Here is a 22,388-nt window from a genome sequence, read left to right on the forward strand (position 1 = left end):
TACCCTCCCCTCATCCTCATCCAGTAATCACCTTAACAGACCAAGCCAGTCACCATTCCGTTTTGTCAAGCCATTTTCTAAACAGCTTGGGAGTCTACTCTGCTCCCCCTAGAAAGTTTCAGAAGGTAACAAACATTCTCGTAACACTTTAGCATACGGCCTCATCTGTCTCAACATCCAAACCAAACTTTGGGTGTGGTTCCATCCTGTTCCAGTGGACGACTGCAACTGCAAATGAACAAGAACAAAAATGTTGGGGAGTGAATATGTGAAATTTCTAGTTTATGAAACAAGAAAAGTTCCTATTACATTGTGTTCATTCTAAATTATTTTAGAGTGCTCCAAGCTCAAAAAGAGATTACTTTTAACCTTTTTAGTTTTTTATTTCCTAATTTTTTCATATGTTTGTTATTGCTATTTTCACTTCAGGTAAATCAAGGTGCATACTATGGGCTTTATTTGGGCACAAAAGAGGACATCAGGAAACATTACATGGCGCACATTCATGAACAGGGGGGTAGGTTTTAGGGGGCCAGAGTCTATAATTGCACTGCTATGGACAGAGTGCGGAGAGAATAACTCAAATGCAAATTATGAATATATAATCCCCAAACTCTATGTTCTTTGAATCCATCATGGAAAGAAATTGTTATAGATTCTTTCAACCTTGAGAGCCTATGGTGCATTGTTCGTTTCCGTTATGAAGTACCGAAGTGGGATAAAACTGTGTTGGTGGAAGAAACATGATCCATTCAGAGTTATGGAAAAAAACGATAAAAATTTTATTAAAGCACGAGACTTACGATACATTCTGAATAAAACAGTAGCAAAATATAATGGCAGCAGCTAAATATGAATCATACACATGCACATACTTTTCTGGTCCTTTTGATTACATTTTCCTTTCAAGATAACTGCTCTCTCTTCAATTTCCAAGAATAAGGCTAATTTTTCATTAATCACTGATGCACAACAACTATTGCCAGTCAATGGAGAAAATGACCACCATTTCACCTGCATTATTTCTACCACATAATCAGTACCTAATAACCTGTAACTCTCCTCCCATGAAAAGCCCAAGTCCTTTAATGTCCAATCTGCTCTGTTCATGGTCAGTTGATAGAACATTCTTTCCTATAACCCACACTGGCCTATCTACAGAAGGGCACCCTGAACGTAATAAGCACAATGAGTCATGTCACAGTTTTACAGTATTCTCTGCCCTTCCCTAATGCTAATTCACACACTACTGAATTTGATAATTTTCTGTTCTTATTTTTCCAGGGAACATGGATGTCAATGAACCACACCTAATAAAGTCAGCCCCTTCACCTTATTGATTTCTTCCCAGAGACCATCATGAAATGACTGTAATGAAGGCATAAGTTGAACAGACTTCAACCTTCAGGTTGAAAGTCATGAATAGCAATGTACTCTTTCAAGAAAACTCAAATATTTAAATATTTTATACACTGAATGGGCCATTTCCGCATGAGTCCTTGCTCCTGTGATAAACATCATGTCGTTGAGTTTTAACAGATTTTGATTTTTAATTATTCTGCACTGTACAATTATCTCAGGCTAATCTCAGAAAACTGAAGACTTAGGTATTCCTAGTATGGTTCCTTGAAGTGCGGTCTGTTGTGAGAAGTGGTGAAGAAATTTACCAACTACTTTTATACAGATTCTCCCCAATATGAATTGTTTGGTGAATCCTAAGGACACACTGTTTCTTAAAGGTATTTCCATGTTAAGTATATCTGTATATTTTCTGTCCTGCATAAATTCTCTCATTATGCCAAAGGCATGCACATCTGAAGAAGCCTTACAACATTCATTACATTTGTAAGGTTGCTCTCCAACATAAATCCTCTGATGCTCCATAGTTTTGATCTTTGGGACTCTGCTGTTGCCTAATACTTAACTCAAGTGAAAGCCTTTGCCATGTTTATTGCATTTTAAAGGTGTCCATCCAATATGTTCCCCAACGTTTGATATTTGGATAAAATATCCTTATCACACACACTACACTTGTATGGTTTCACTCCAGAATACAGATCCTGTTACTTGGTGAAAAGTGTGCAGTAAGTTGAAAATTGCCACATTCATTGCATTTGTTAAGTATGGACTATTTGGTGAACCCTGAGTTTAAGGCAATACCTAAAAGCCTTGCAACACTCAGTACATCTGTAAGGTTCTGTCCAGTATGGATTTTCTGATGACTGGAGAGGTGTGAGCCCCGAGTAAAAGCTTTGCCACAATCACAGCATTTGTAAGGTTTCTCTCCAGAATGAATTCTTTGGTGAATCCTGAGGTAGGATCACTGTCTAAAGGCTTTGCCACACTCAATACATTTGTATGATTTCTCTCCAGTATGAATCTTCTCATGAAGCCTAAGGTGTGAACGCCTGCTAAAAGCCTTGCCACATTCATTACATTTGTAAGGTCTCTCTCCAGTATGGATCACCTGGTGTTTACTGAGGTTTGAAGGCACACTAAAGGATTTGCCACACTCATTACATTTGTAAGGTCTCTCTCCAGTATGAATTCTCTGGTGATTTACAAGGTGTGAATTTTGACTGAAGACTTTGCCACACTCATTACATTTGTATGGTTTCTCTCCAGTATGAATTCTCCGATGACTTGCTAGGTGTGAATTTTGACTGAAGAGCTTACCACATACATTGCATTTATATGGTTTCTCTCCAGTATGGATTATCTGATGTGTAGTGAGGTGTGAACCCTGAGTAAAAGCTTTGCCGCACTCACTACATTTGAAAGGCTTCTCTCCAGCATGAATTCTTTGGTGAGTAGTGATGTCAGACCATTGCTGAAAAGTCTTGCCACATTCAATACACCTGTATGGCTTCTCTCCAGTATGAATCCTCTCATGATGCCTAAGATGTGAACTCTTGATAAAAGCCTTGCCACATTCATTACATTTGTAAGATCTCTCTCCAGTATGAATTACCTCATGGTAAGTTAGGCTTGAACGAACAATAAAGGCTTTCCCACACTCATTACATTTGTATGGTTTTTCCCCAGTATGAATTCTCCGATGACTTGCAAGGTGTGAATTCTGACTGAAGACCTTGTCACATACATCGCATTTATATGGTTTCTCTCCTGTATGGATTACCTGATGTCTAGTGAGGTGTGAGCCCTGAGTAAAGGCTTTGCCGCACTCATTACATTTGAAAGGCTTCTCTCCAGCATGAATTCTTTGGTGAATCCTGATGTCAGACCATTGCCTAAAGGCCTTGCCACATTCAATACACCTGTATGGCTTCTCTCCAGTATGAATTCTCTCATGAAGCCTAAGGTTTGAACGTTTGAGGAAAGTCTTCCCACATTCATTACATGGGTAAGGTTTCCCTCCAGTGTGGACTACCTGATGGTTGATTAGGCTTGAATGCACAATAAAGGCTTTGCCACATTCATCACACTTGTATGGTTTCTCTCCAGCATGACTTTTCTGATGGTCAGCCAGGCTTGAACTTTGGATAAAAGCTTTACCACATTCATTACGTTTGTGTGGTTTCTCTCCACTATGAATTCTTTGATGTTTTACAAGTTTAGAACTATGGAAAAAAGCCTTGTCACATTCATTACATTGGTAAGGTTTCTCTCCAGTATGGATTACTTGATGGTTCGTGAGGCTTGAGCACATACTAAAGGCTCTGCCACACTCATTACATTTGTAAGGTTTTTCCCTGTGTGCTTTATGGTCTTGTGTCAGTATTGAAGGATGGATAAAATCATTCCCATACATATTAGAAGTGTTGGTTCCGACACTAGGAGTAATTCTTTGGAGAGCTGAAATTGAGGAACTATTGTTGATGAACTTCTCAACTTGATTACATTCATAAATTTTCCTTTCAGTGTGAAATATCTGCAGTTCATCCTGAAAGCTTAATGCAAGCTTATTTTCAATAGGCTTGTTTCCTGCATCACTTCTACCATGTTGATCTTTTCTATCAGTGAGATTTTCATTATGGGTTACAGGCATTCCTTTGTAATTTCTCTCATCATCTCTCCACTGACACTCAAAGTGATGCATATTTTCTCGGATTTCCCTTAAGTAAAAACCTTTGACTTCATGGCTTTCGTGTCTTCCCAAAATCACTGTCTGGAATATATCTGTTGAATTAGTGTTCTCCTTTGGTTGTAATTTCTTGATAACATGTGTGGGAGAGATATCTACAAGATACAAAATACCATAGGTTTCTTATTAATTATGATTCATGAATAAATATTTTATGTAGAAAACATAACATTATACCAAAAATAACACACTGAATGTAGTTAAGAAACTTCCCAACCATGATCTTCACATTTTGAGAAACATTAAAGAAACAGGATTCTTTAATAAAGAAAGTGTGATCACATGTAATTAAAATTAATTTTAGGGTAGCCTCATTTCAAGCAATCTATGATAAAAACACTCACATTGTGCAAACTTATGTTTAGCTCTCAAAAAACGGCTAATCCCATGACCAAAACCCCAAAGCACATACCAACTGACTGTAACTGAGGAGAAATATATCAGACATATTTTCTGCATACTAATTATACCTAATCTGCATACAGTATTTACATACTTATTCTATCAATACATAAATAAATGACAAAAAATAGACAATATATTGTAATGGTAAATAATCCAAATCAAGCTTATCCAACAAAAAACGTAAATAAATGGCAGTTTAGAACTGCAAAACAAATACAGCACTGAGAAAAAGAAGAATTTAATAAAACAATGTTTAAAAAATGAAATATTTTTCTAAATACCTGTTATAAAAGTATCAGTACCCATGAAGAATAGGCATTTTATAACATTAACAAGTACATGTCAATTATATTGCGTAATACATTCTGAAAGACCATCAATTGTAAATCACAATAAAAATTAATAAAAAGGGACTTCCCTGGTGGTCCAGTGGTAAAGAAATCGCCTTCCAATGCAGGGGATGCAGGTTCGATCCCTGGTCAGGGAACTGAGATCTCACCTGCCACGGGGCAACTAAGCCCACGTGCCACAACTACTGAGCTCACGCGCCTCAACTAGAGCCCACATGCCGCAAACTACAGAACCCACGTGCTCTGGAGCCCACTCCACAGCTAGAGAAGAGAAAAACCTGCATGCCACAACTAGAGAGAAGCCCACACGCCACAACAAACACCGCAACGAAAATCCCATGTGCCGCAACAAAGACCCGATGCAGCCAAATAAATAAATAAATAAATAAATATTTTTTAAAAAGATTAATAAATGCACTATTCTAGTAACCCATGATAAAACGAGCAGTAATAAGTAACCATGTTATAGAATATCATATTCTATGGAACGCTAAACACTCCCCCTTAAGAATAAAGAAAAGACTTTTACTCCAGAAAGAACACACAATATGAAAACTGTAAAATGTGTTGAGATAACTGACTCCTAAAATATCAGGTCAGGAAAATATATGGCATTATAAAGAATAAGAACTGAAGAAAGAAGTCGGAAGTCACATGATTTCATGACTGCTGTTATATAACAGCCAAGCAGAGCAATTCCCTCTCTATGCAATGCCCTTTAATTCTCCAGTTCATTGTCCCCAAAATATATGTAATATGAAGTGTGTGCTTTAAAAATCTATGATCTAAGGTCAGAGACAACATTGTTGAGAACAAGTTGCAAAATAAAAAATTACAAAATATAATGCAGACAAAGGGATATCGCATAACAAACATGAGAGAAAGTTGATATATCTAATTAAATAACAGTAACTTATGAGTCTTTCCATAAATGTGCAAAATTGTAAGCCATCTGACAGTACTTATTTGTTTTAAAAGCCTGAGGTAAACTACCATTATTTTTCAAATAAGGGAGGTAGACTTAGAGGGTTTATGTACATAACCCCAATTTACACAGAAAGTAAGAGAAACAGGAGTGTGATGGTGGAGTTCCCTGGTGGCCTAGTGGTTAGGATTCAGCACTGTCACTGCTGTGGCCCAGGTTCAATCCCTGGTCAGGGAACTGAGATCCCACATGCTGCCCGGTATGGCCAAAATAAATTTAAAAAAATAAAAATAAATTAAAAAAAATAAATTAAAAAGACTATCTTTTCAAGATACATGCACCCCTATTATAAATAGTAGCACTATTTACAATAGCCAAGACATGAAAACAACCTAAATGTCCATCGACAGATGAATGGATAAAGATGTGGTACATATATACAATAGAATACTATAAAAAGCCATAAGAAAGAATAAAATAATGCCATTTGCTGCAACTTGAATGGACCTAGAGATTCTCATACTAAGCAAAGTAAGTCAGAAAGAGAAAGACAAATACCATATGATATCACTTATATGTGGAATCTAAAATACAGCACAAATGAACATATCTATGAAACAGAAACAGACTCACAGACATAGAGAACAGACTTGTGGTTGCCAAGGGTGGGTGGGTGGGTGGGAGGGGACAAATTGGGAGTTTGGGATTAGCAAATGGAAACTACTATGTTTATATAGGATGGATAAACAACAAGATCCTACTGTATAGCACAGGGAACTATATTCAGTATCTTATAATAAACTATATGGAAAAGAATATGAAAAAGAATAGATATGTAGGAACTTCCCTGGCAGTCCAGTGGTTAAGACTTCACCTTCCAATGCAGGGGGTGCGGGTTCGATCCCTGGTCAGGGAACTAAGATCCCACATACCTCGTGGCCAAAAAACCAAAACATAAAACAGAAGCAATATTGTAACAAATTCAATGAAGACTTTAAAAATGGTCCACAACAACAACAAAAAAGAATAGATATGTATAACTGAATCACTCTGCTGTACAGCAGAAATTAACATGACTTTGTAAATCAACTATACTTCAGTAAAATTTGTTTAAAAAGACTATCTTTTCAAAATATTCTGGACGAAGGGTAGGATTTAGGGAAACTGCTGATGAGCCCTATCACCATCACTAAAGAAGGAAATAGTGTAAAATATATAAAAGAATGTTCATTCCCCAATTCAACCCTGCCACACACTGCAAATATAAAACAAAGAACACTAGGCGTATCATCGTCCAGCTTCGTAAGCTCAGTCATTAAGATGCTTCAAAATAATATGTGTTGAGGAAGGATGAACAATGGCACTTACAGGGGACGAAAAATGTGGTATAGACAATAGTTTAGTCAACAGCCTCAGAAATACGAGGATATGAACTTGGACAATGTTGTTCCCAGGAGAAATTCCTGTATTATTTAGTGTGGCTCAGATGGCATGATCACCAGTACATGTGATCAACGCTGTCATGGTGCCCTCGAGAGATGCTCCACTGACAGACCTCAAAGACCAGAAAACTGTAAACACTTATCAGTCAGGCTCTTGTGTACCTTCCATCTCAGTATCCTGGGACATGTTGACCACTCAACTGAGTGGCTTCAAGTGGTGCTTCTGTATGTAGCAGGATAACATTGCAACATACTACTCAAAGTGTTCTCCATCAAGAGTTTTCTGTCACCAAATAAACCCACCCCACAGGAGAGTCCCAAGAGTCTGTCTATCCCCCAAAAGTGGATTATCACAGCAAAAAAACAGAGGATGAAATCTCAGATCCCAGGAATGTGTATTTCAAAAGCAAGCTTCAGAGGCAAAATCATGCAAATTTAACACAGTATGAAATCAGGGAAGAGTTTACATTCCCAGATCAGATAGAGCAGTGGAAGAATGAGAAAAATATAAGATATGGGGGTCAGATACTGTAGGATCTTGACATAGGACTGTGTGTTCTACCCACAGACACAAAGCTAAGAGCCTGAAAGACTGACATATAATCCCCATGTAGGATTTGGGATCAAAAAGAGGACCACTCTGCCCACTGTCTTTACAGTTTTCTTAAGTAACAATCACAGATGATCCAACGCACGTCCCACTACACACTCCCAAGCTGTGTGGCAAAAACGGAACAAAAGGAAGGTCTGAGGGATCTAAACAGGCAGACGGGGCTTGAGACAGCTCCATGCAGGTTCTGGGGTGACAGACGGAATCAAAGAGCAGCCAGTGTTTTCTCATCTTCTGATTAGGTCTCCCAAGTACAGCAAATGGAGATGGAACCAGGATAGGTCCACGTGTTACCACTACAGAGGTGTCAGCTCTTACCTACATGGGCTAAAAACTGAGCAACCAATGAAATCAAGTTCAGAAGGGGAGACAAACCTCTGTAAAACATCCCGTCCCATGCTCCTCAAAGTCAGGGACCGAAGAGTTCACAGGGGCCAGATGGCAGAGTGTAGATCATGAGAAAAACTTTGCCTTTGTCTCTGTAGGAGCTGCAGCCCCACTGGAGGGTGAAAGAATACATTTTACATGTTGACAGACAGAGTGATAAGTTGGGGAGAAGAAAAATTTCCTCTGAGAACTCAAATAATAAAAAAAACTTCTGTAGTCCCATAGAACTCTCCCACTTGGGGAGAGTTTCCCCAAAACTGTTAATGATGTGGCCTCCTCTCTGTCCATCTGAGATCTGACCTGTGTCCACATTTTTGATAATTTTCCATCCCTTTGGTTTTTTTTCACTATTTTCACTTCCCTCTCCAGTGTCCAGCGCTCTTTCCCTTACACTAAAATGGAGATAATAATAATCAGGTCAGAAACAGTAATTACTGCTAATTGCAAGAAAGGAAGATCATGTGCTGTGTCATTTCCAGAATCCCAGCTCTTTGTTCAGCTAATGTGTGAGGACATTACAGATGGGTCTAGGAAAATATTTCACAAATTCATCCACTGCTTGCCCCCTCCTGAATGCATAAGGAACAGTGTAATATACAGACATCCAGCTCTCTTTCAAGGACTACTGAATCAAAAACACAGGGGTAGCAGAGAGGGAAGTGGATATTCTAAGTTCGCTATAAGGCTTTATGCCTATTTAAGCTCTGGAACCACCCTTGATGTATCATAACATGGGCAGATCACATGAAGAAAGGCAAGTTCAAAGTCCTCATGCCACATTATGAAACTTTTCATGTCTGAGTCAACAGGACTTTGATCTCAGTCAAGCAAGGCAGGGGCTCCCAAGAGGCACATGAGGGAAAATGCAAAGATACCCAAGGACGGATCCCAACTTCAGAGGGAAGTTATCCTCACCCAGGGAGAGCAGGTTCCTGTAGGTCTCCACCATCACGTCCCTGTACAAGGCCCTCTGAGCAGGGTCCAGGCATTCCCACTCCTCCTGAGAGAACTCGATGGCCACATCCTCGAAGGCCAACCGTTCCTGAAATGAAAACACATTTTCACCATGGGGCCATGAGGAGAGTTCTTATCTGCATACAAAATGAGAAGAAGAGAGAGGGGTAAGGATCGATTCAGTTGAAGTATGTATTCTGACAGATGCACGTAAAGGTATTTGGGGCACATTATGCCTCTCTAATTTCTTATGCTTTTCCATAGGAGATTATGATAGCCTCCAAATCAATGTGGATTTCTCATTTTTCTGTATGATACATGAAATACACAAATAAAAACTCAACACTGGGTCGTCTATACAGAAGTGTTAAAGAAAGGTCGGAATCTAAAAACTGTGATGACGATAACAGCAATGGCTACAAGTTTCTGAACACTTCCTATACGTTACGTGTTACTCTAAACGCTTTACCTGAATTAACTTGTTATCAATGTAATAGCTCATTAGAAAAAGATGTTTCCATTTTACAGAGTAGAAAACTGTGTCACAGATGGAATCTAAGGCTACTCTAGATTCAGAGATTAGCAAATGCAAAGAAGGAAGAAGAAACAGAACAATCAACCAAGAACATCACTTTACCTGAGAAAGAGCCATTTCTGACTCCTTTTCTTTCCTCTCCCTCCTCTTCCGAGTTTCTTCCTCAGAAAATATGAGTCTTTAGAGGTCGATCTTTAAAGTGGAAAAGATGCTGTTTAATGCTCAGAATCAACACACCCCCTTCCTGAGTCACAGCCACACACACAGGGAAGACCTCAGCATGTGGAACAGACAGTCCTCTGCCACCCACTGTCCCAGGAGGGGCTCAGGACAGTAAACTCCTACACAGAGACCAATAGGTGAAGTTTCCCACCCTTTCCTTCAGATCAGGCTCCCCTCCTGGTGAGGCCCTCACGTACACAGCAGCAGTGGGCACCTCAGCTGGACCCGACGACCCCCTTCAGGTCACAGACCAGCCCTGATCCATCCCCACGCAGAGCAGAGCCCCTCAGCCTCAGCCCAGATCTCAGCCCTCAGGAACGGGGGGACTCAGAGTCACGATGCTCAGTGATGGATACACCAGGGCACCTTAAGTATCACTGAGGCTGGGCCCCGCACAGACTTTGTGAAGGGGAATCTCTGGTCAGGTAACAAAGGTATTTGCAAAATGCCTCATCGCTGTCATGTGCGGCCTGGATGAGCACCCCTCAGAGGGGGCAAGCCTGGCACACCTTGCACCTTCTTCTTTTCCAGCTTTATCGAGGTATAACTGACAAATAAATATTGTGCACGTTTAAGACGTACAATGTGATAGCTGACACACGCATATACTGTGAAATAATTACCCAGATCAACTTCTGCCTCTTCCCCAAAATAGCTGGAATAATCTTCTCACTTGTTAGTGCATGAAATTACCCCAGCCCATAAAAATTCATCACCCTCACAGCCTGGAGCCACTTTCACCTTCTGAGACAACCACATCCTGCCTATGGAATGTACATCTCTCTCTTTTTCTTTTTAATGTTATTTTTATAAATTTTTAAAAATTTTCTTTCTTTTATTGTACCTATTTTCTATATATTTTTTGGCTGCGTCGGGTCTAAGTTGCAGCACGTGGGATCTTCATTGAGGCAGGCTGTCTCTTCATTGCGGCGCCCGGGCTCTCCAGTTGAGGCGCGTGAGCTCAGCAGTTGCAGCGTGCGGGCTTAGTTGCTCTGCGGCATGTGGGATCTTAGTTCCCCGACCAGGGATCGAACCCGTGTCCCCTGCATTGGAAGGCAGATTCTTTATCACTGGACCAGCAGGGAAGTCCCTATCTCTCTTAATAAACCAGCTTTTACTTTACTATGGCTCGCTCTTGAATTCTTTCCTGCGTGAAGCCAGGACGCTCACTTGGCGGCCAGTCCCAGGAACTCTCCTGGGACGTGAGCATTCTCTCGCGCCCCCAATCTCCTGCAAGAGGACATCGTGCTCTGAAATGGAGCAGAGCAAAAAGGTACTTGATAGGAGGGAAGATGCAGTTAATTGAGAACGTTTTATTTTATTTTTTTAATTTATTTTATTTTTATTTATTTATTATTTTTGGCTGTGTTGGGTCTTCGTTGCTGCACGCGGGCTTTCTCTACTTGCGGCGAGCAGAGGTTACTCTTCATTGTGGTGCACGGGCTTCTCATTGCGGTGCGCGGGCTTCTCATTGCGGTGGCTTCTCTTGTTGCGGAGCACGGGCTCTAGAGCGCATGGGCTTCAGTAGATATGGCACGTGGGCTCAATAGTTGTGGTTTGTGGGCTCTAGAGTGCAGGCTCAGTAGTTGTGGCGCACGGGCTTAGTTGCTCCACGGCATGTGGGATCTTCCCGGACCAGGACTTGAACCCATGTCCCCTGCATTGGCAGGCGGATTCTTAACCACTGCACCACCAGGGAAGCCCGAGAACGTTTTATTTTAAACATGAAAGAACAGAGTGTATAAAAAGTTGTGGGAGGGACTTCCCTGGCGGTTCAGTGGCTAAGACTTCGCCTTCCAGTGCAGGGGGTGTGGGTTTGATCCCTGGTTGGGGAGCTAAGATCCCACCTGTCTTGCAGCTAAGAAACATAAAACAGAAGCCAAACCAAATACTGTACCAAATTCAATAATGACTTTAAAAGTGGTCCACAACAAAAAAAAAATCTTAAAAAAAAAACCAAGTCGTGGGGTGCATGTGTGTGTGCATCTTTGTAAGTGTTTAAGATAGACAATGCCACCATGTTCGTATACTGATCAAAGTGACTTCCAAGAAGTAAAAACACATGATGTGGGACTTCCTTGGTGGCGCAGTGGTTGAGAATCCGCCTGCCAATGCAGGGGACACGGGTTTGAGCCCTGGTCCGGGAAGATCCCACACGCCGTGGAGCAACTAAGCCCGTGCGCCACAACTACTGAGCCTGCGCTCTAGAGCCTGCGAGCCACAACTAGAGCTCACGTGCCACAACTACTGAACCTACGCGCCTAGAGCCCAAGCTCCGCAACAAGAGAAGCCACCGCAATGAGAAGCCCGCGCACCGCAACCAAGAGTAGCCCCTGCTCGCTACAACTAGAGAAAGCCCACGAGCAGCAACAAAGACCCAACGCAGTCTAAATAAACTTATTTGTTTGTTTGTTTATTTATTTTAAAAAAACCCCACATGATGCCACACCGTCCTGACCCTGAGAGTGGGGCTGGGAACTGTGGTACAATTTCAGGGTCAGCCGCAGCCAGGAGCAGGGACAGACTTCACAGTCGATACTGAGGAGAGAACACAGGCCCTGAGGCAGATGGGTGAGCCAGTTAGAGGAGGTCTCTTCCCTTCGCTCCAGGGGCTCCATGAAGAAGAAGCAGGGTCTCTGAGAGGAAAGATGGGAGCGGATGAACTGGGCTGATGAGGGCCTGTAAAGGAAAGGTAGGGAGCAGACACAGGGAATGTGAGGGAGCAGAGCCGGGAACCTGAAGTGAGACCGGTCAGTCTGGGGGTGTGCTTTTCCCCAGCGGTGATGAGCCCCACGGGGACAGCAGAGGCGGCACAGCTGGGTGTGGTGGGGATGTCAGGGAGGGCAAGGACGTGGAGGGTCACAGGAGAATGAGTGCGCCCGTCCTTTGCTTTGCGGCATCTGACTTGCACGGCTGTGAGGAAGTGACAGGGTGTGCTTGTCTCCATCTTTTTTTATTTGTTTGGCTGCACCACGTGGCATGCGGGATGTTAGGTCCCCGACGAGGGACTGAACCCGTGCCCCCAGCAGTGGAAGCTCGGAGTCTTAACCACTGGACCACCAGGGAATTAATTCACTGTCTCCATCATTTAAAAATAACCCGCATGAACTTCGGAATATTACTCAGCCATAAAAAAGAATAAAATAATGCCATTTGCAGCAACATGGATGGACCTAGAGATTCTCATACTGAGTGAAGTCAGACAGAGAAAGACAAATACCATATGATATCACTTATATGTGGAATCCAAAAATAGGCTACAAATGAACTTATCTACACAACCAAAACAGAGTTACAAATGTAGAAAATAAACTTATGGTTACTGGAGGGTAAGGCGGGGGGAGGGATAAATTTGAAGACTGGGATTGACACAGACACATTACTATATATAAAATAGATAACTAATAAGGACCTACTGTATAGCACAGGGAACTCTACTCAATACTCTGTAATGGCCTATATGGGAAAGGAATCTAAAAAAGAGTGGATATATGTATTTGTAAAACAGATTCACTTTGCTGTACACCTTGAAACTAACACAACATTGTAAATCAATTATACCCCAATAAAAATTAAAAATAACAACCCGCATGAGGTAGAGGAGTATATTCCATTAGTGCACCATTTTTTATCCCCAGTGTAGACCAAGACAAAAAGCCTGGAATATGGTATACACTCCACATGTAGTGAATAAATGAATAAGGACACAAAATTACACTAGTACCCGCTCTGCCATAGTCTTCACTTTGTGGGACAGATGGGTGCAGGGGTCATTTGCCCTGGAAAGAGTGAGGAGGGAGCTGACCAGGAACAGCAGAGGCGGGGAGAGCCAAGGGTCCTCCATGCAGACAATGCTCCTTGCCCTCAAAAGGTGCAAAGGACAAGCGTGGTTCAACTAGAAGCACAGTGAGCTCATCCAAGGGGTAGCCGCCTGCGGCCGACCAGACCGATCTGGGCAACAGAAAGGCTACAATTGGGAATTCTCCGGTGGTCCAGTGGTTAGGACTCAATGCTTTCACTGCCGTGGGCCTGGGTTCAATCCCTGGTTGGGGAATGAAGATCCCACAAGCCGCACAGTGTGGCCAAATAAATAAATAAATTAATTAAATTAAATAAAACAAAATCAACAGAAAAAGCAGAAGCCTCTTGGCTGCCTAGACCCTAATATGGAGAAGAGTTCTTGGAATCTAAGGTTTCTCACTCTGCAATGACATTAGCTTAAAAAAATCACAGCCTGAAATCCTGACTTGATTGGGTTCGTTGGATTGTGCAAAGCAACAGCAGAAGCAGAGCAGGAAGCTGGTGTCTGACAGAACAGCAGAGGGGAAGCTGGAAGACCTGAGGGAAGAAACGCAGGCAAGGGACAGACAAACCACTTTTCTTCCTCAAGTCTCCTACTTGGGAAACCACCATCACTGCCATCCTAGAGAAGACAGTGAAGACGAGTGTATGTAGGGTGAGTGTGTGTTGGGTAGGAAGACTAGATCCTTTCTCTAAACGTGGCCCCACTAGCTCACCCCCTTCTGTTCTGCTAAGTGCTGGGCACTGGGTCACCGGGTGAGTATGAACAGAGCTTTTCCTTCTTCTACTTCCTGAGCTTTCCTGCTGTTACTAGGGCTCTAAATCCCCAAACACCGCTCCCCTTCCTGTCTCCAAATTCCCTTCCCAGAACGTAGTGGCCTTCCACCTTGTAGAAATATACTTGTTCCACAGTTAGTTTAAAACACCTTGCCCCTCCCCTCCCCAGCTTCCTTTTGACTGGAGAGAGAGAGAGAGAGAGTGTGTGTGTGTGTGTGTGTGTGTGTGTGTGTGTGTGTGTGTGTGTTCTGGGACAGGAAGGGAGAGATAGTAGACTAACCACCACTGGCCTGGCAGGAAGACAGCAGCGGCTGCACCTTTCCAAGGATGAGCCACTGTACTGCAGGTCTCTGTGTTGTTGATTACCCTTGATTGTCTGAACAATCTTTCCACAAGTTAAGGACACCTCTAGCCCTTCTCAAGTTGTATCCACCCCTGGTAAGCCCTCCCTAATGAAAACTTTCTGCCATATGAGTCTTAAGACCCATTGTTTCCCCCCTTGACTCAAATCGACAGACTTCCATGGGGTCTGACACACTCCCCAGAGACTGCATAACGATCCCCTTCTGCTATGCAATCCCACAAAACATTCCAAGCCCCGATGACTCAGGCATTCACGATGGACTGATACTCATGAAGACGTCCAAAAACCACTAGGCTTGACACCATATTTTCATTCACAGTGACCCCAGCCCAAGCACTGTCACCTCCAAAATCTACTAATAAAAGAGAGATTTATCCAAAACTGCAATGAGGTACCACCTCACACCAGTCAGAACAGCCATCATTAAAAAGTCTACAGGGCTTCCCTGGTGGTGCAGTGGTTAAGAATCCGCCTGCCAATGCAGGGGACGCAGGTTCAAGCCCTGCAGGTCTGGGAAGATCCCATATGCCGCGGAGCAACTAAGCCCGAGCACCACAACTACTGAAGCCCGCACGCCTAGAGCCCGTGCTCTGCAGCAAGAGAAGCCACCACAACGAGAAGCCCGCGGACTGCAATGAAGACCCAACACAACCAAAAATAAATAAATAAATAAATAAATTTATAAATAGGCATATCATTAAAAAAAAAAAGTCTACAAATAACAAATGCTGCAGACGGTGTGGAGAAAAGGGAAACTTCCTACACTGTTGGTGGGAATGTAAGTCAGTGCAGCCACTGTGGAAAACAGTGTGGAGGTTCCTCAGAAAACTAAAAATAGAATTACCATATGATCTAGCAATCCCACTCCTGGGCATATATCCAGACAAAATTCTAATTCAAAAAAAAAACAAAAACATGCACCCCTATGTTCATTGCAGCACTATTAACAACAGCCAAGACATGGAAACAACCTAAATGTTCATTGACAGATGAATGGATAAAGAAGATGTAGTACATATACACTATAGAATACTACTCAGCCATAAAAAAGAACTAATGCCATTTGCAGCAACATGGATGTAACTAGAGATTATCATACTAAGTTAAATAAGTCAGAAAGAGAAAGACAAATACCATATGATATCACTTACATGTGGAATCTAAAATATGACACAAATGAACCTATCTATGAAACAGAATCATGGACACAGAGAACAGACTTGCGGTTGCCAAGGGGGAGGGGATTGGGCGAGGGATGGAGTGGGAGGTTGGGGTTAGCAGATGTAAGCTTTTATATACAGGATGGACAAACAACAAGGTCCTACTGTATAGCACAGGGAACTATACTCAATATCCTATGACAAACCATAATGGAGAAGAATATTTTTTTTTAAATGTATATAAAAGAGAGATTTGGGACTTCCCTGGTGGCAAAGTGGTTAGGAATCCGCCTGCCCATGCAGGGGACGCGGGTTTGATCCCTGGTCCAGGAAGATCCCACGTGCCGCGGAGCAACTAAGCCCATGCGCCACAACTGCTGAGCCCGCGTGCCGCAGCTACTGAAGCCAGCACTCCTAGAGCCCGTGCTCTGCAACAACAGAAGCCACCGCAAGGAGAAGCCAGCACACCACAACAAAGAGTAGCCCCCATTCGCCGCAACTAGAGATAGCCTGCACGCAGCAACGAAGACCCAACGCAGCCAAAAAAAAATAAAAATTAATTAATTAATTATTTAAAAAGAGAGAGAGATTTGTCCAATGATGCACATGCCCCAATGAGACCTCAACATCTCCCCAGGAAACACTCCAAATTCTCTTTTGCATCTTTCAAAATGCATCTGAAACTTTCTTTGTTGCAACCCCAAATACCCCAAAATACCACAGGTAAGACAAAAAATGATCTCTGAGGTGTTCCCTGTAACTACTCTATGGGTTGCACGATGATTTCTGCCCTCCCAAAAGACCCCACAAAGCTCACTGTGTGGAGTGGATGCTGGGGGGCACCTCCTGGATCCACCCCCCCCAGGACCAAGGCACCCGTCCTCCTGCACCCAGAGCTCCCTGTGGGCTCTGCTCAGGCCAGGGTTCTAACATCACTACAGGATAACATTCCTGCTCCTAATTCCACTTCCTTATTCCTCTTCAGGCGTGATCATGAGCTTCCAAATTAAACCCATGCATGAAAATCTCAATCTCAGCATCTGTGTCCCAGAGAACCTGAAAAAAGACATTATGGCACCCAAATCCAATCCATGCAGCCCCACACCTACCCATGAATCCACTTCCAGGTGCTCCAGCCAGAACTGAGACATCCCTTTTCAACAGTTCCACACACCCCTTGAACCCAAAACCACGCATGGGACAGGTGCACACACCGTTCACTGGGTTCATCTAGAGGCCCATACTTGCTGCCATATCACTCCTGCAGACACTTAAAGGCTTCCCTCCACTTTTTCCCATTTCTTGACATCTCCACACATGCATGAACAAACAGGGCTAAAAGGCACAGGGACCTATGAGCACAGGCGTCGCAATTGGCGTGGACAGAGCTGCAAACGGAAGGACGCTGGGCGTTCAGTATGGAGATCAAGAAGTTGACCCTCCTGGGAAAACTTGCCAGCAACTGGGGACATTATGGAATCTAGTTTTAAAGACATTTGAGGATTGGCTGGATTGTGTTTGATAAGGAAGTCACAGAGAGAGAGAGAGAGAAAGAGAAACAGAGAGACGGCCCAGATCTCATTGTCTCCTGTCCTCCCCACTCACAGCAAACTGCAAGGTACCCTAGCTTTTTAAGGGGGGGCCTCCCTCATGCCCACCCCACAGGCTCCTAAGCTTCTCCCCATCCTTACCAAAGTGTAATCAGTATCCCTGACGCTGAGCAACTGAACTGCTGGAAGGCAAGGCTCCTGTCCAAGATGGCAGCTAGCCCCTCGATGTGCAGAATTTGGAAGACCTGGGGGCTATAGTGGAGCAGTGACACAGCAGTGACACTTTAGTTCAGTTACAGTTGAAATTTCCAGAACAAATATGGGAACTAACCTCATCATGTGTCCCAGCCCCTTGGCTTTCCCTGAGGAGTACTCTGCCCAACCCAGTCCCCAGCATCTAAACACCCCCAGAGTAAAGTGCTGCAGGTGTCCTGGGAAGAAGATGGAGACAATGCACCCTCCAATGGAGGGAAAAAAGACCCAAAATAATCAAGGGAGAAGAGCATTTCTTATAGAGGAGCTTGATGTGGAAGCAATAAAACCTGGGTAATGAGACAGAGAATGACTGGTGAAGGGAAATCGAGATGATTGGCTGGAGAAGATGGGGAGATATCTCTGGCCGAGACCTGAAGGAGGAGAAAGGGCCAGAGCAGAGACGATTTAGGGACAAAGGGTGAAGCAGGAAGTAAGATCTGAGATAGAAAAGGTGTTGGTGTTTGGGACAGAGAAAAGCTGAATGTGACCGGGGCAGAGTGAACCACGAGAAAAGGATGAGGCTGGAGACAACGGCAGGGCCCTGAGGACGACACAGAGCTGTGTAGCCACCGCGAGGAGTCGGGATTTTGCCCTGAAGACGTATGGAAGCCAGTGGAGGTCTGAGTGCCAGAAGTGACAAACCCTCCCTTCCCATTTATCCTTATTCATGGAAGATACCTGATGATGGTCTCTCTGACTTGGAGCCTATGTTCCTGCCTCCATCCTACTGTTTTTCTTTTAGTTTTTCATTTTGGGAGGCCTGGGACCCACTTAATGTTCTAATTACAAGCGGGCACTCCCTCCAAGAAGAACTGCCACACACAGACACACGCCCAATCTGGCCAATCATTTCAGGGGTCAGCGTTGCGCAGCCTCAGAGTTTCCGGTCTAGTCTCTCATCTCCATGTTACAAGCGGGCTCCCTGAGGCCCAGACGGGAGACACTTCTGAGAAGGTCTGAGTTGAGTGAACAGAAGCAGGTGGAACTGAATTCTGAAAAGGTCGCTTGAAGGGCCAGTGGGCAGAGTTTGTCCTTAACAACGTTCCCACTTAAAACACCGGGACCATCTTTCATGTGCCTGAGCAAAGGAAATGTCTCTTTCAAGAAGTTTCAAAGGAAACTTCTCTTTCAAGGTCTGATCACACTGATACTGAGCATTTAATTCTTCTTTTCCAGAAAATCACAGCAAAACAGTTTAAAAATACATAATTGCAGAAACATAGCTACTGGTGAGGAAAACACTGAAAAAGGGTCAGCTGTGAAAGAAGCTCTGAGCAAATTTTTTTTTTTTTTAATTTTATTTTTGGCTGTGCTGGGTCTTCGTCTCTGTGCGAGGGCTTTCTCTAGTTGTGGCGATTGGGGGCCACGCTTCATCGTGGTGCGCGGGCCTCTCACTATTGTGGCCTCTCGTTGCGGAGCACAGGCTCCAGACGTGCAGGCTCAGTAATTGTGGCTCACGGGCCCAGTTGCTCCGCGGCATGTGGGATCTTCCCAGACCAGGGCTTGAACCTGTGTCCCCTGCATTGGCAGGCAGATTCTCAACCACTGCGCCACCAGGGAAGCCCAAATTTTTTTTTTTTAATTTCATGTTTATTGAAGCTTTTCTGTTTTGTTTTGTTGAGCACTTTTCTTTATCGCAGATAGATAGGCTCTGTTGGTAAAAGGTTCCAAGTCAATCCAGCCCATCCTTCAACTTTTCCAGAGAGTGGACAAGAATGACTCGAGGGGAATCTCTGCTTAGTAGCTCATGGCTATTTTAATAGATCACATAAAAGCAAAGAAAAATGAATATTAGACTAACTAGGTTAAGTCAGGTTTCAACTATTAAGATAAAAGATCACTGACATCTTTACTCAGTACTCACTGAAATAGTCTAAAATTCTTTACTAGTTACCAAAGAATATTTCTAATATATAAGATAAAGAGGAGAAAGCACACAGGCTTTCTCTAAACCAGAAACAAATTTAAAAGGGAAACAATTAGTAATTTTTTTTAAAAAAAACCTACACAATTCTGGGGTCAAAGTCAAAAAATATTAAGCATATATATTTAGAAAATGACATGAATTGATTATAGGATGCCCACCAAAGCAATTTCAGAGGTTATTATTTATAGGAAAGTAGACATTGAATGAATAAGATTATGCTCAAGCTACAAAAAGAACAATGAAAAAAGAAATCCCCATTACAAAAAAAGAAAAAGGAGGAATTTTAATGTCCCTTTAAATAGGCACCATGAAGTAATTTTTTCTTGCTCCAAACACACACACACACACACACACACACACACACACACACACTTCCTACCCCACGCCAGGAAAAGGGAAGGGGGTGACCCACAACTGACTGAGTCAAGTCACCGGCCCCTGGTTGAAGGATTGCAAATGGAAGTTTTCTTCTGATAAAAATAAATATAAAACGCACAAGCCTTATAGAGTGGAATTCTGCAGTTCTCCTCCTCATCTATATAAATTAAACAGCTTTTAAATTTATTAGACTATAAAGCCACGATTCAATATATCACAATTGAATCATTCATATCCAATCAATTCATATCCAACCAACTCATCTGGGTCCAGGTCACTCCTATTTCGTCACTACTGTGGGTTTCCCTCTCATTCTATTTATCTCCCTATTCTTTTTTTTCCTCTCTCCCTCTCTCTCTGTCCTTTTGTTCCCCTCTACCCTCCTCCTGTTTCTGCCCTGTTTCTTCTCTCACACGTGTCCTGTCCCACTCTGCAACTCATTACCTCTCTGTAGCTCTTTCTTCCCAACCTGACTGTCCTTAATCTCCATGTATTTCTGCCTGTTTCTCTCCCATCCTAGCTTCCTCTCTGCTCTCCTTCCCTTCTACCCCTGTTACATTCCCCTAGTCCACACTCTCTGGCATCCCCAGGGGCTGATTTCCTCCCTGCTCTCCAGGTCTTCCCTCTTCTCTTTCTGTCCCAACACCACCACGGCTCCAACTCTTTCATCCTCTCGCTTACACTATCTGAAGTGCTTCACCATCGTTGCCCAGCTGCTACCTCTGATCGAGGGCCCCTCTCCTATTTTGCTCACCTTCATCTCCCTGGAGATCTCGCTTTTCTCTAAACTGCTCTCTTTTACCCACCTGCTACCTTCAAGGCTTACTCTCCTTAATGCTGCTGTCTCTTCGCAAGTTCCTTACCAATCCTCTACGTTGCCATCGGTTCTCCCTCCTTCTTTTCTCCTCAATTTTCTATTTCTCTGAGTCGCTCTCTGTCTCTGCTTCTCCTGATCCCTCTGGCCCACGTATTTGCAGGGATGGCGACTGAATAAGATGTCCCCCACCAGCAAGAGCACATTTTCAGTGGGATGTAATTTGAGACGGAAGAACCATGGGTGTCACATGGCTGGCCCAGGTCACCTCCCCCAACACGGGTCAGGGGAAGGGTCACTACGAAGGGGAGGCCTGCGGAGCAGAAGGACCGGCCTGAGAAGGACTTGAGGAGAGAGGGGTTGACAGGGGGTCTCAGGAGAGGGGCGGGCTCTCCAGAACCCCAGGACCGGGGAGAGGACGCGGCCTGGCCTGGAGCTGCTCACAGGGGCCGAAAAGGGCGAAGCTTGGGGGCCGCTGAGCGAATAAATCCACCTCGCGGAAGAGAATTTTATGTGGTGTGGAAAGGGCAGAGGGGTCAGTGAGGTCAGTAAAGGGTTTTAAGCAGGAAAGAGGGGTGAAAGGCGGTGTCTAAGTGGACCGAAGGCAGGGACCGGCTTCACAGTTTAAACCGAAAGGGAAGCGCCCCTCTGCCTCTCACAGCGACGTCTGATTTATTTATGGTCGGTAGCGACCCTCAGACCCCGGGTACAGAGGAAAGGAGACTGCGAGGCGCAAGTTTAAACTACAAAGACAGAAACTCACGCTGGGCACCGAGCCTTCCTCTCCACGCTCTCCGCTTCCGCGTCTGTGTGCAACTGCGCGCGCGCGGAGCGAAAAGGCGGAGCGGTCTGGGGGCGGGGCCTGGGCGGGGCGAGACGGTCAGGGGGCGGGTCGTGGAGAGAAGACGGGTCTCCGTGGGGACCTTGCCTGGGAGGGTGAGGCGGGGCCTCGGGTCGCGGTGGGCGGGGCCCCGGGAGCGGCGGGCGGGGCCAAATAATTGAGCAATCGTTGGGAATTTGGAGGGTCTGTCTCTGGCTTTTTCCCAGGTCAACAAGGGGCCGAGGGTGAGTCTTCATGCAGTGATATGCAGAAGGGTGGGTCTTGGCAGTAAGCCGTTTCCTGGAATGTCAAGTGGAAGAATTCTTTAACCTTTGCTCTTTTCCACAAGGACAGGGTTAAGGAAGCTTCAACCTTGTCACCACAAACTGTAACACCAAGCAAAACTCAAAAATGATAAATACACATGTTATATATATAGTTGAAAAATGGAACATTAGAAATGCTAAACTAGGGCTTCCCTGGTGGCGCAGTGGTTGAGAATCTGCCTGCCAATGCAGGGGACACGGGTTCGAGCCCTGGTCTGGGAAGATCCCACATGCCACGGAGCAACTAAGCCCGTGAGCCACAACTACTGAGCCTGCGCGTC

General features: G+C 43.9%; 1 protein-coding gene and 1 non-coding gene across 2 annotated transcripts; one reads left to right on the forward strand and one right to left on the reverse strand.

The window, feature by feature from the left end:
• Positions 1-1,799: 1,799 nt before the first annotated feature.
• LOC132354199 (zinc finger protein 160-like) lies at positions 1,800-21,764 on the reverse strand. Its single transcript, XM_059905921.1, has 5 exons — positions 21,725-21,764; positions 10,780-10,978; positions 9,816-9,905; positions 9,140-9,266; positions 1,800-4,200 (listed from the first exon to the last, which is right to left on the reverse strand). Exons 3-5 carry the CDS (start codon positions 9,828-9,830, stop codon positions 2,321-2,323), a joined length of 2,022 nt encoding a protein of 673 aa, XP_059761904.1. The 5' UTR covers positions 9,831-9,905; positions 10,780-10,978; positions 21,725-21,764; the 3' UTR covers positions 1,800-2,320.
• Positions 5,951-6,022, forward strand: TRNAD-GUC (transfer RNA aspartic acid (anticodon GUC)). Its single transcript has one exon. It is a non-coding gene; the product is annotated as a tRNA-Asp (tRNA).
• Positions 21,765-22,388: the final 624 nt, after the last annotated feature.

The sequence above is a fragment of the Balaenoptera ricei genome, chromosome 19, assembly GCF_028023285.1.
Source record: "Balaenoptera ricei isolate mBalRic1 chromosome 19, mBalRic1.hap2, whole genome shotgun sequence".
Lineage (NCBI taxonomy): Eukaryota > Metazoa > Chordata > Mammalia > Artiodactyla > Balaenopteridae > Balaenoptera > Balaenoptera ricei.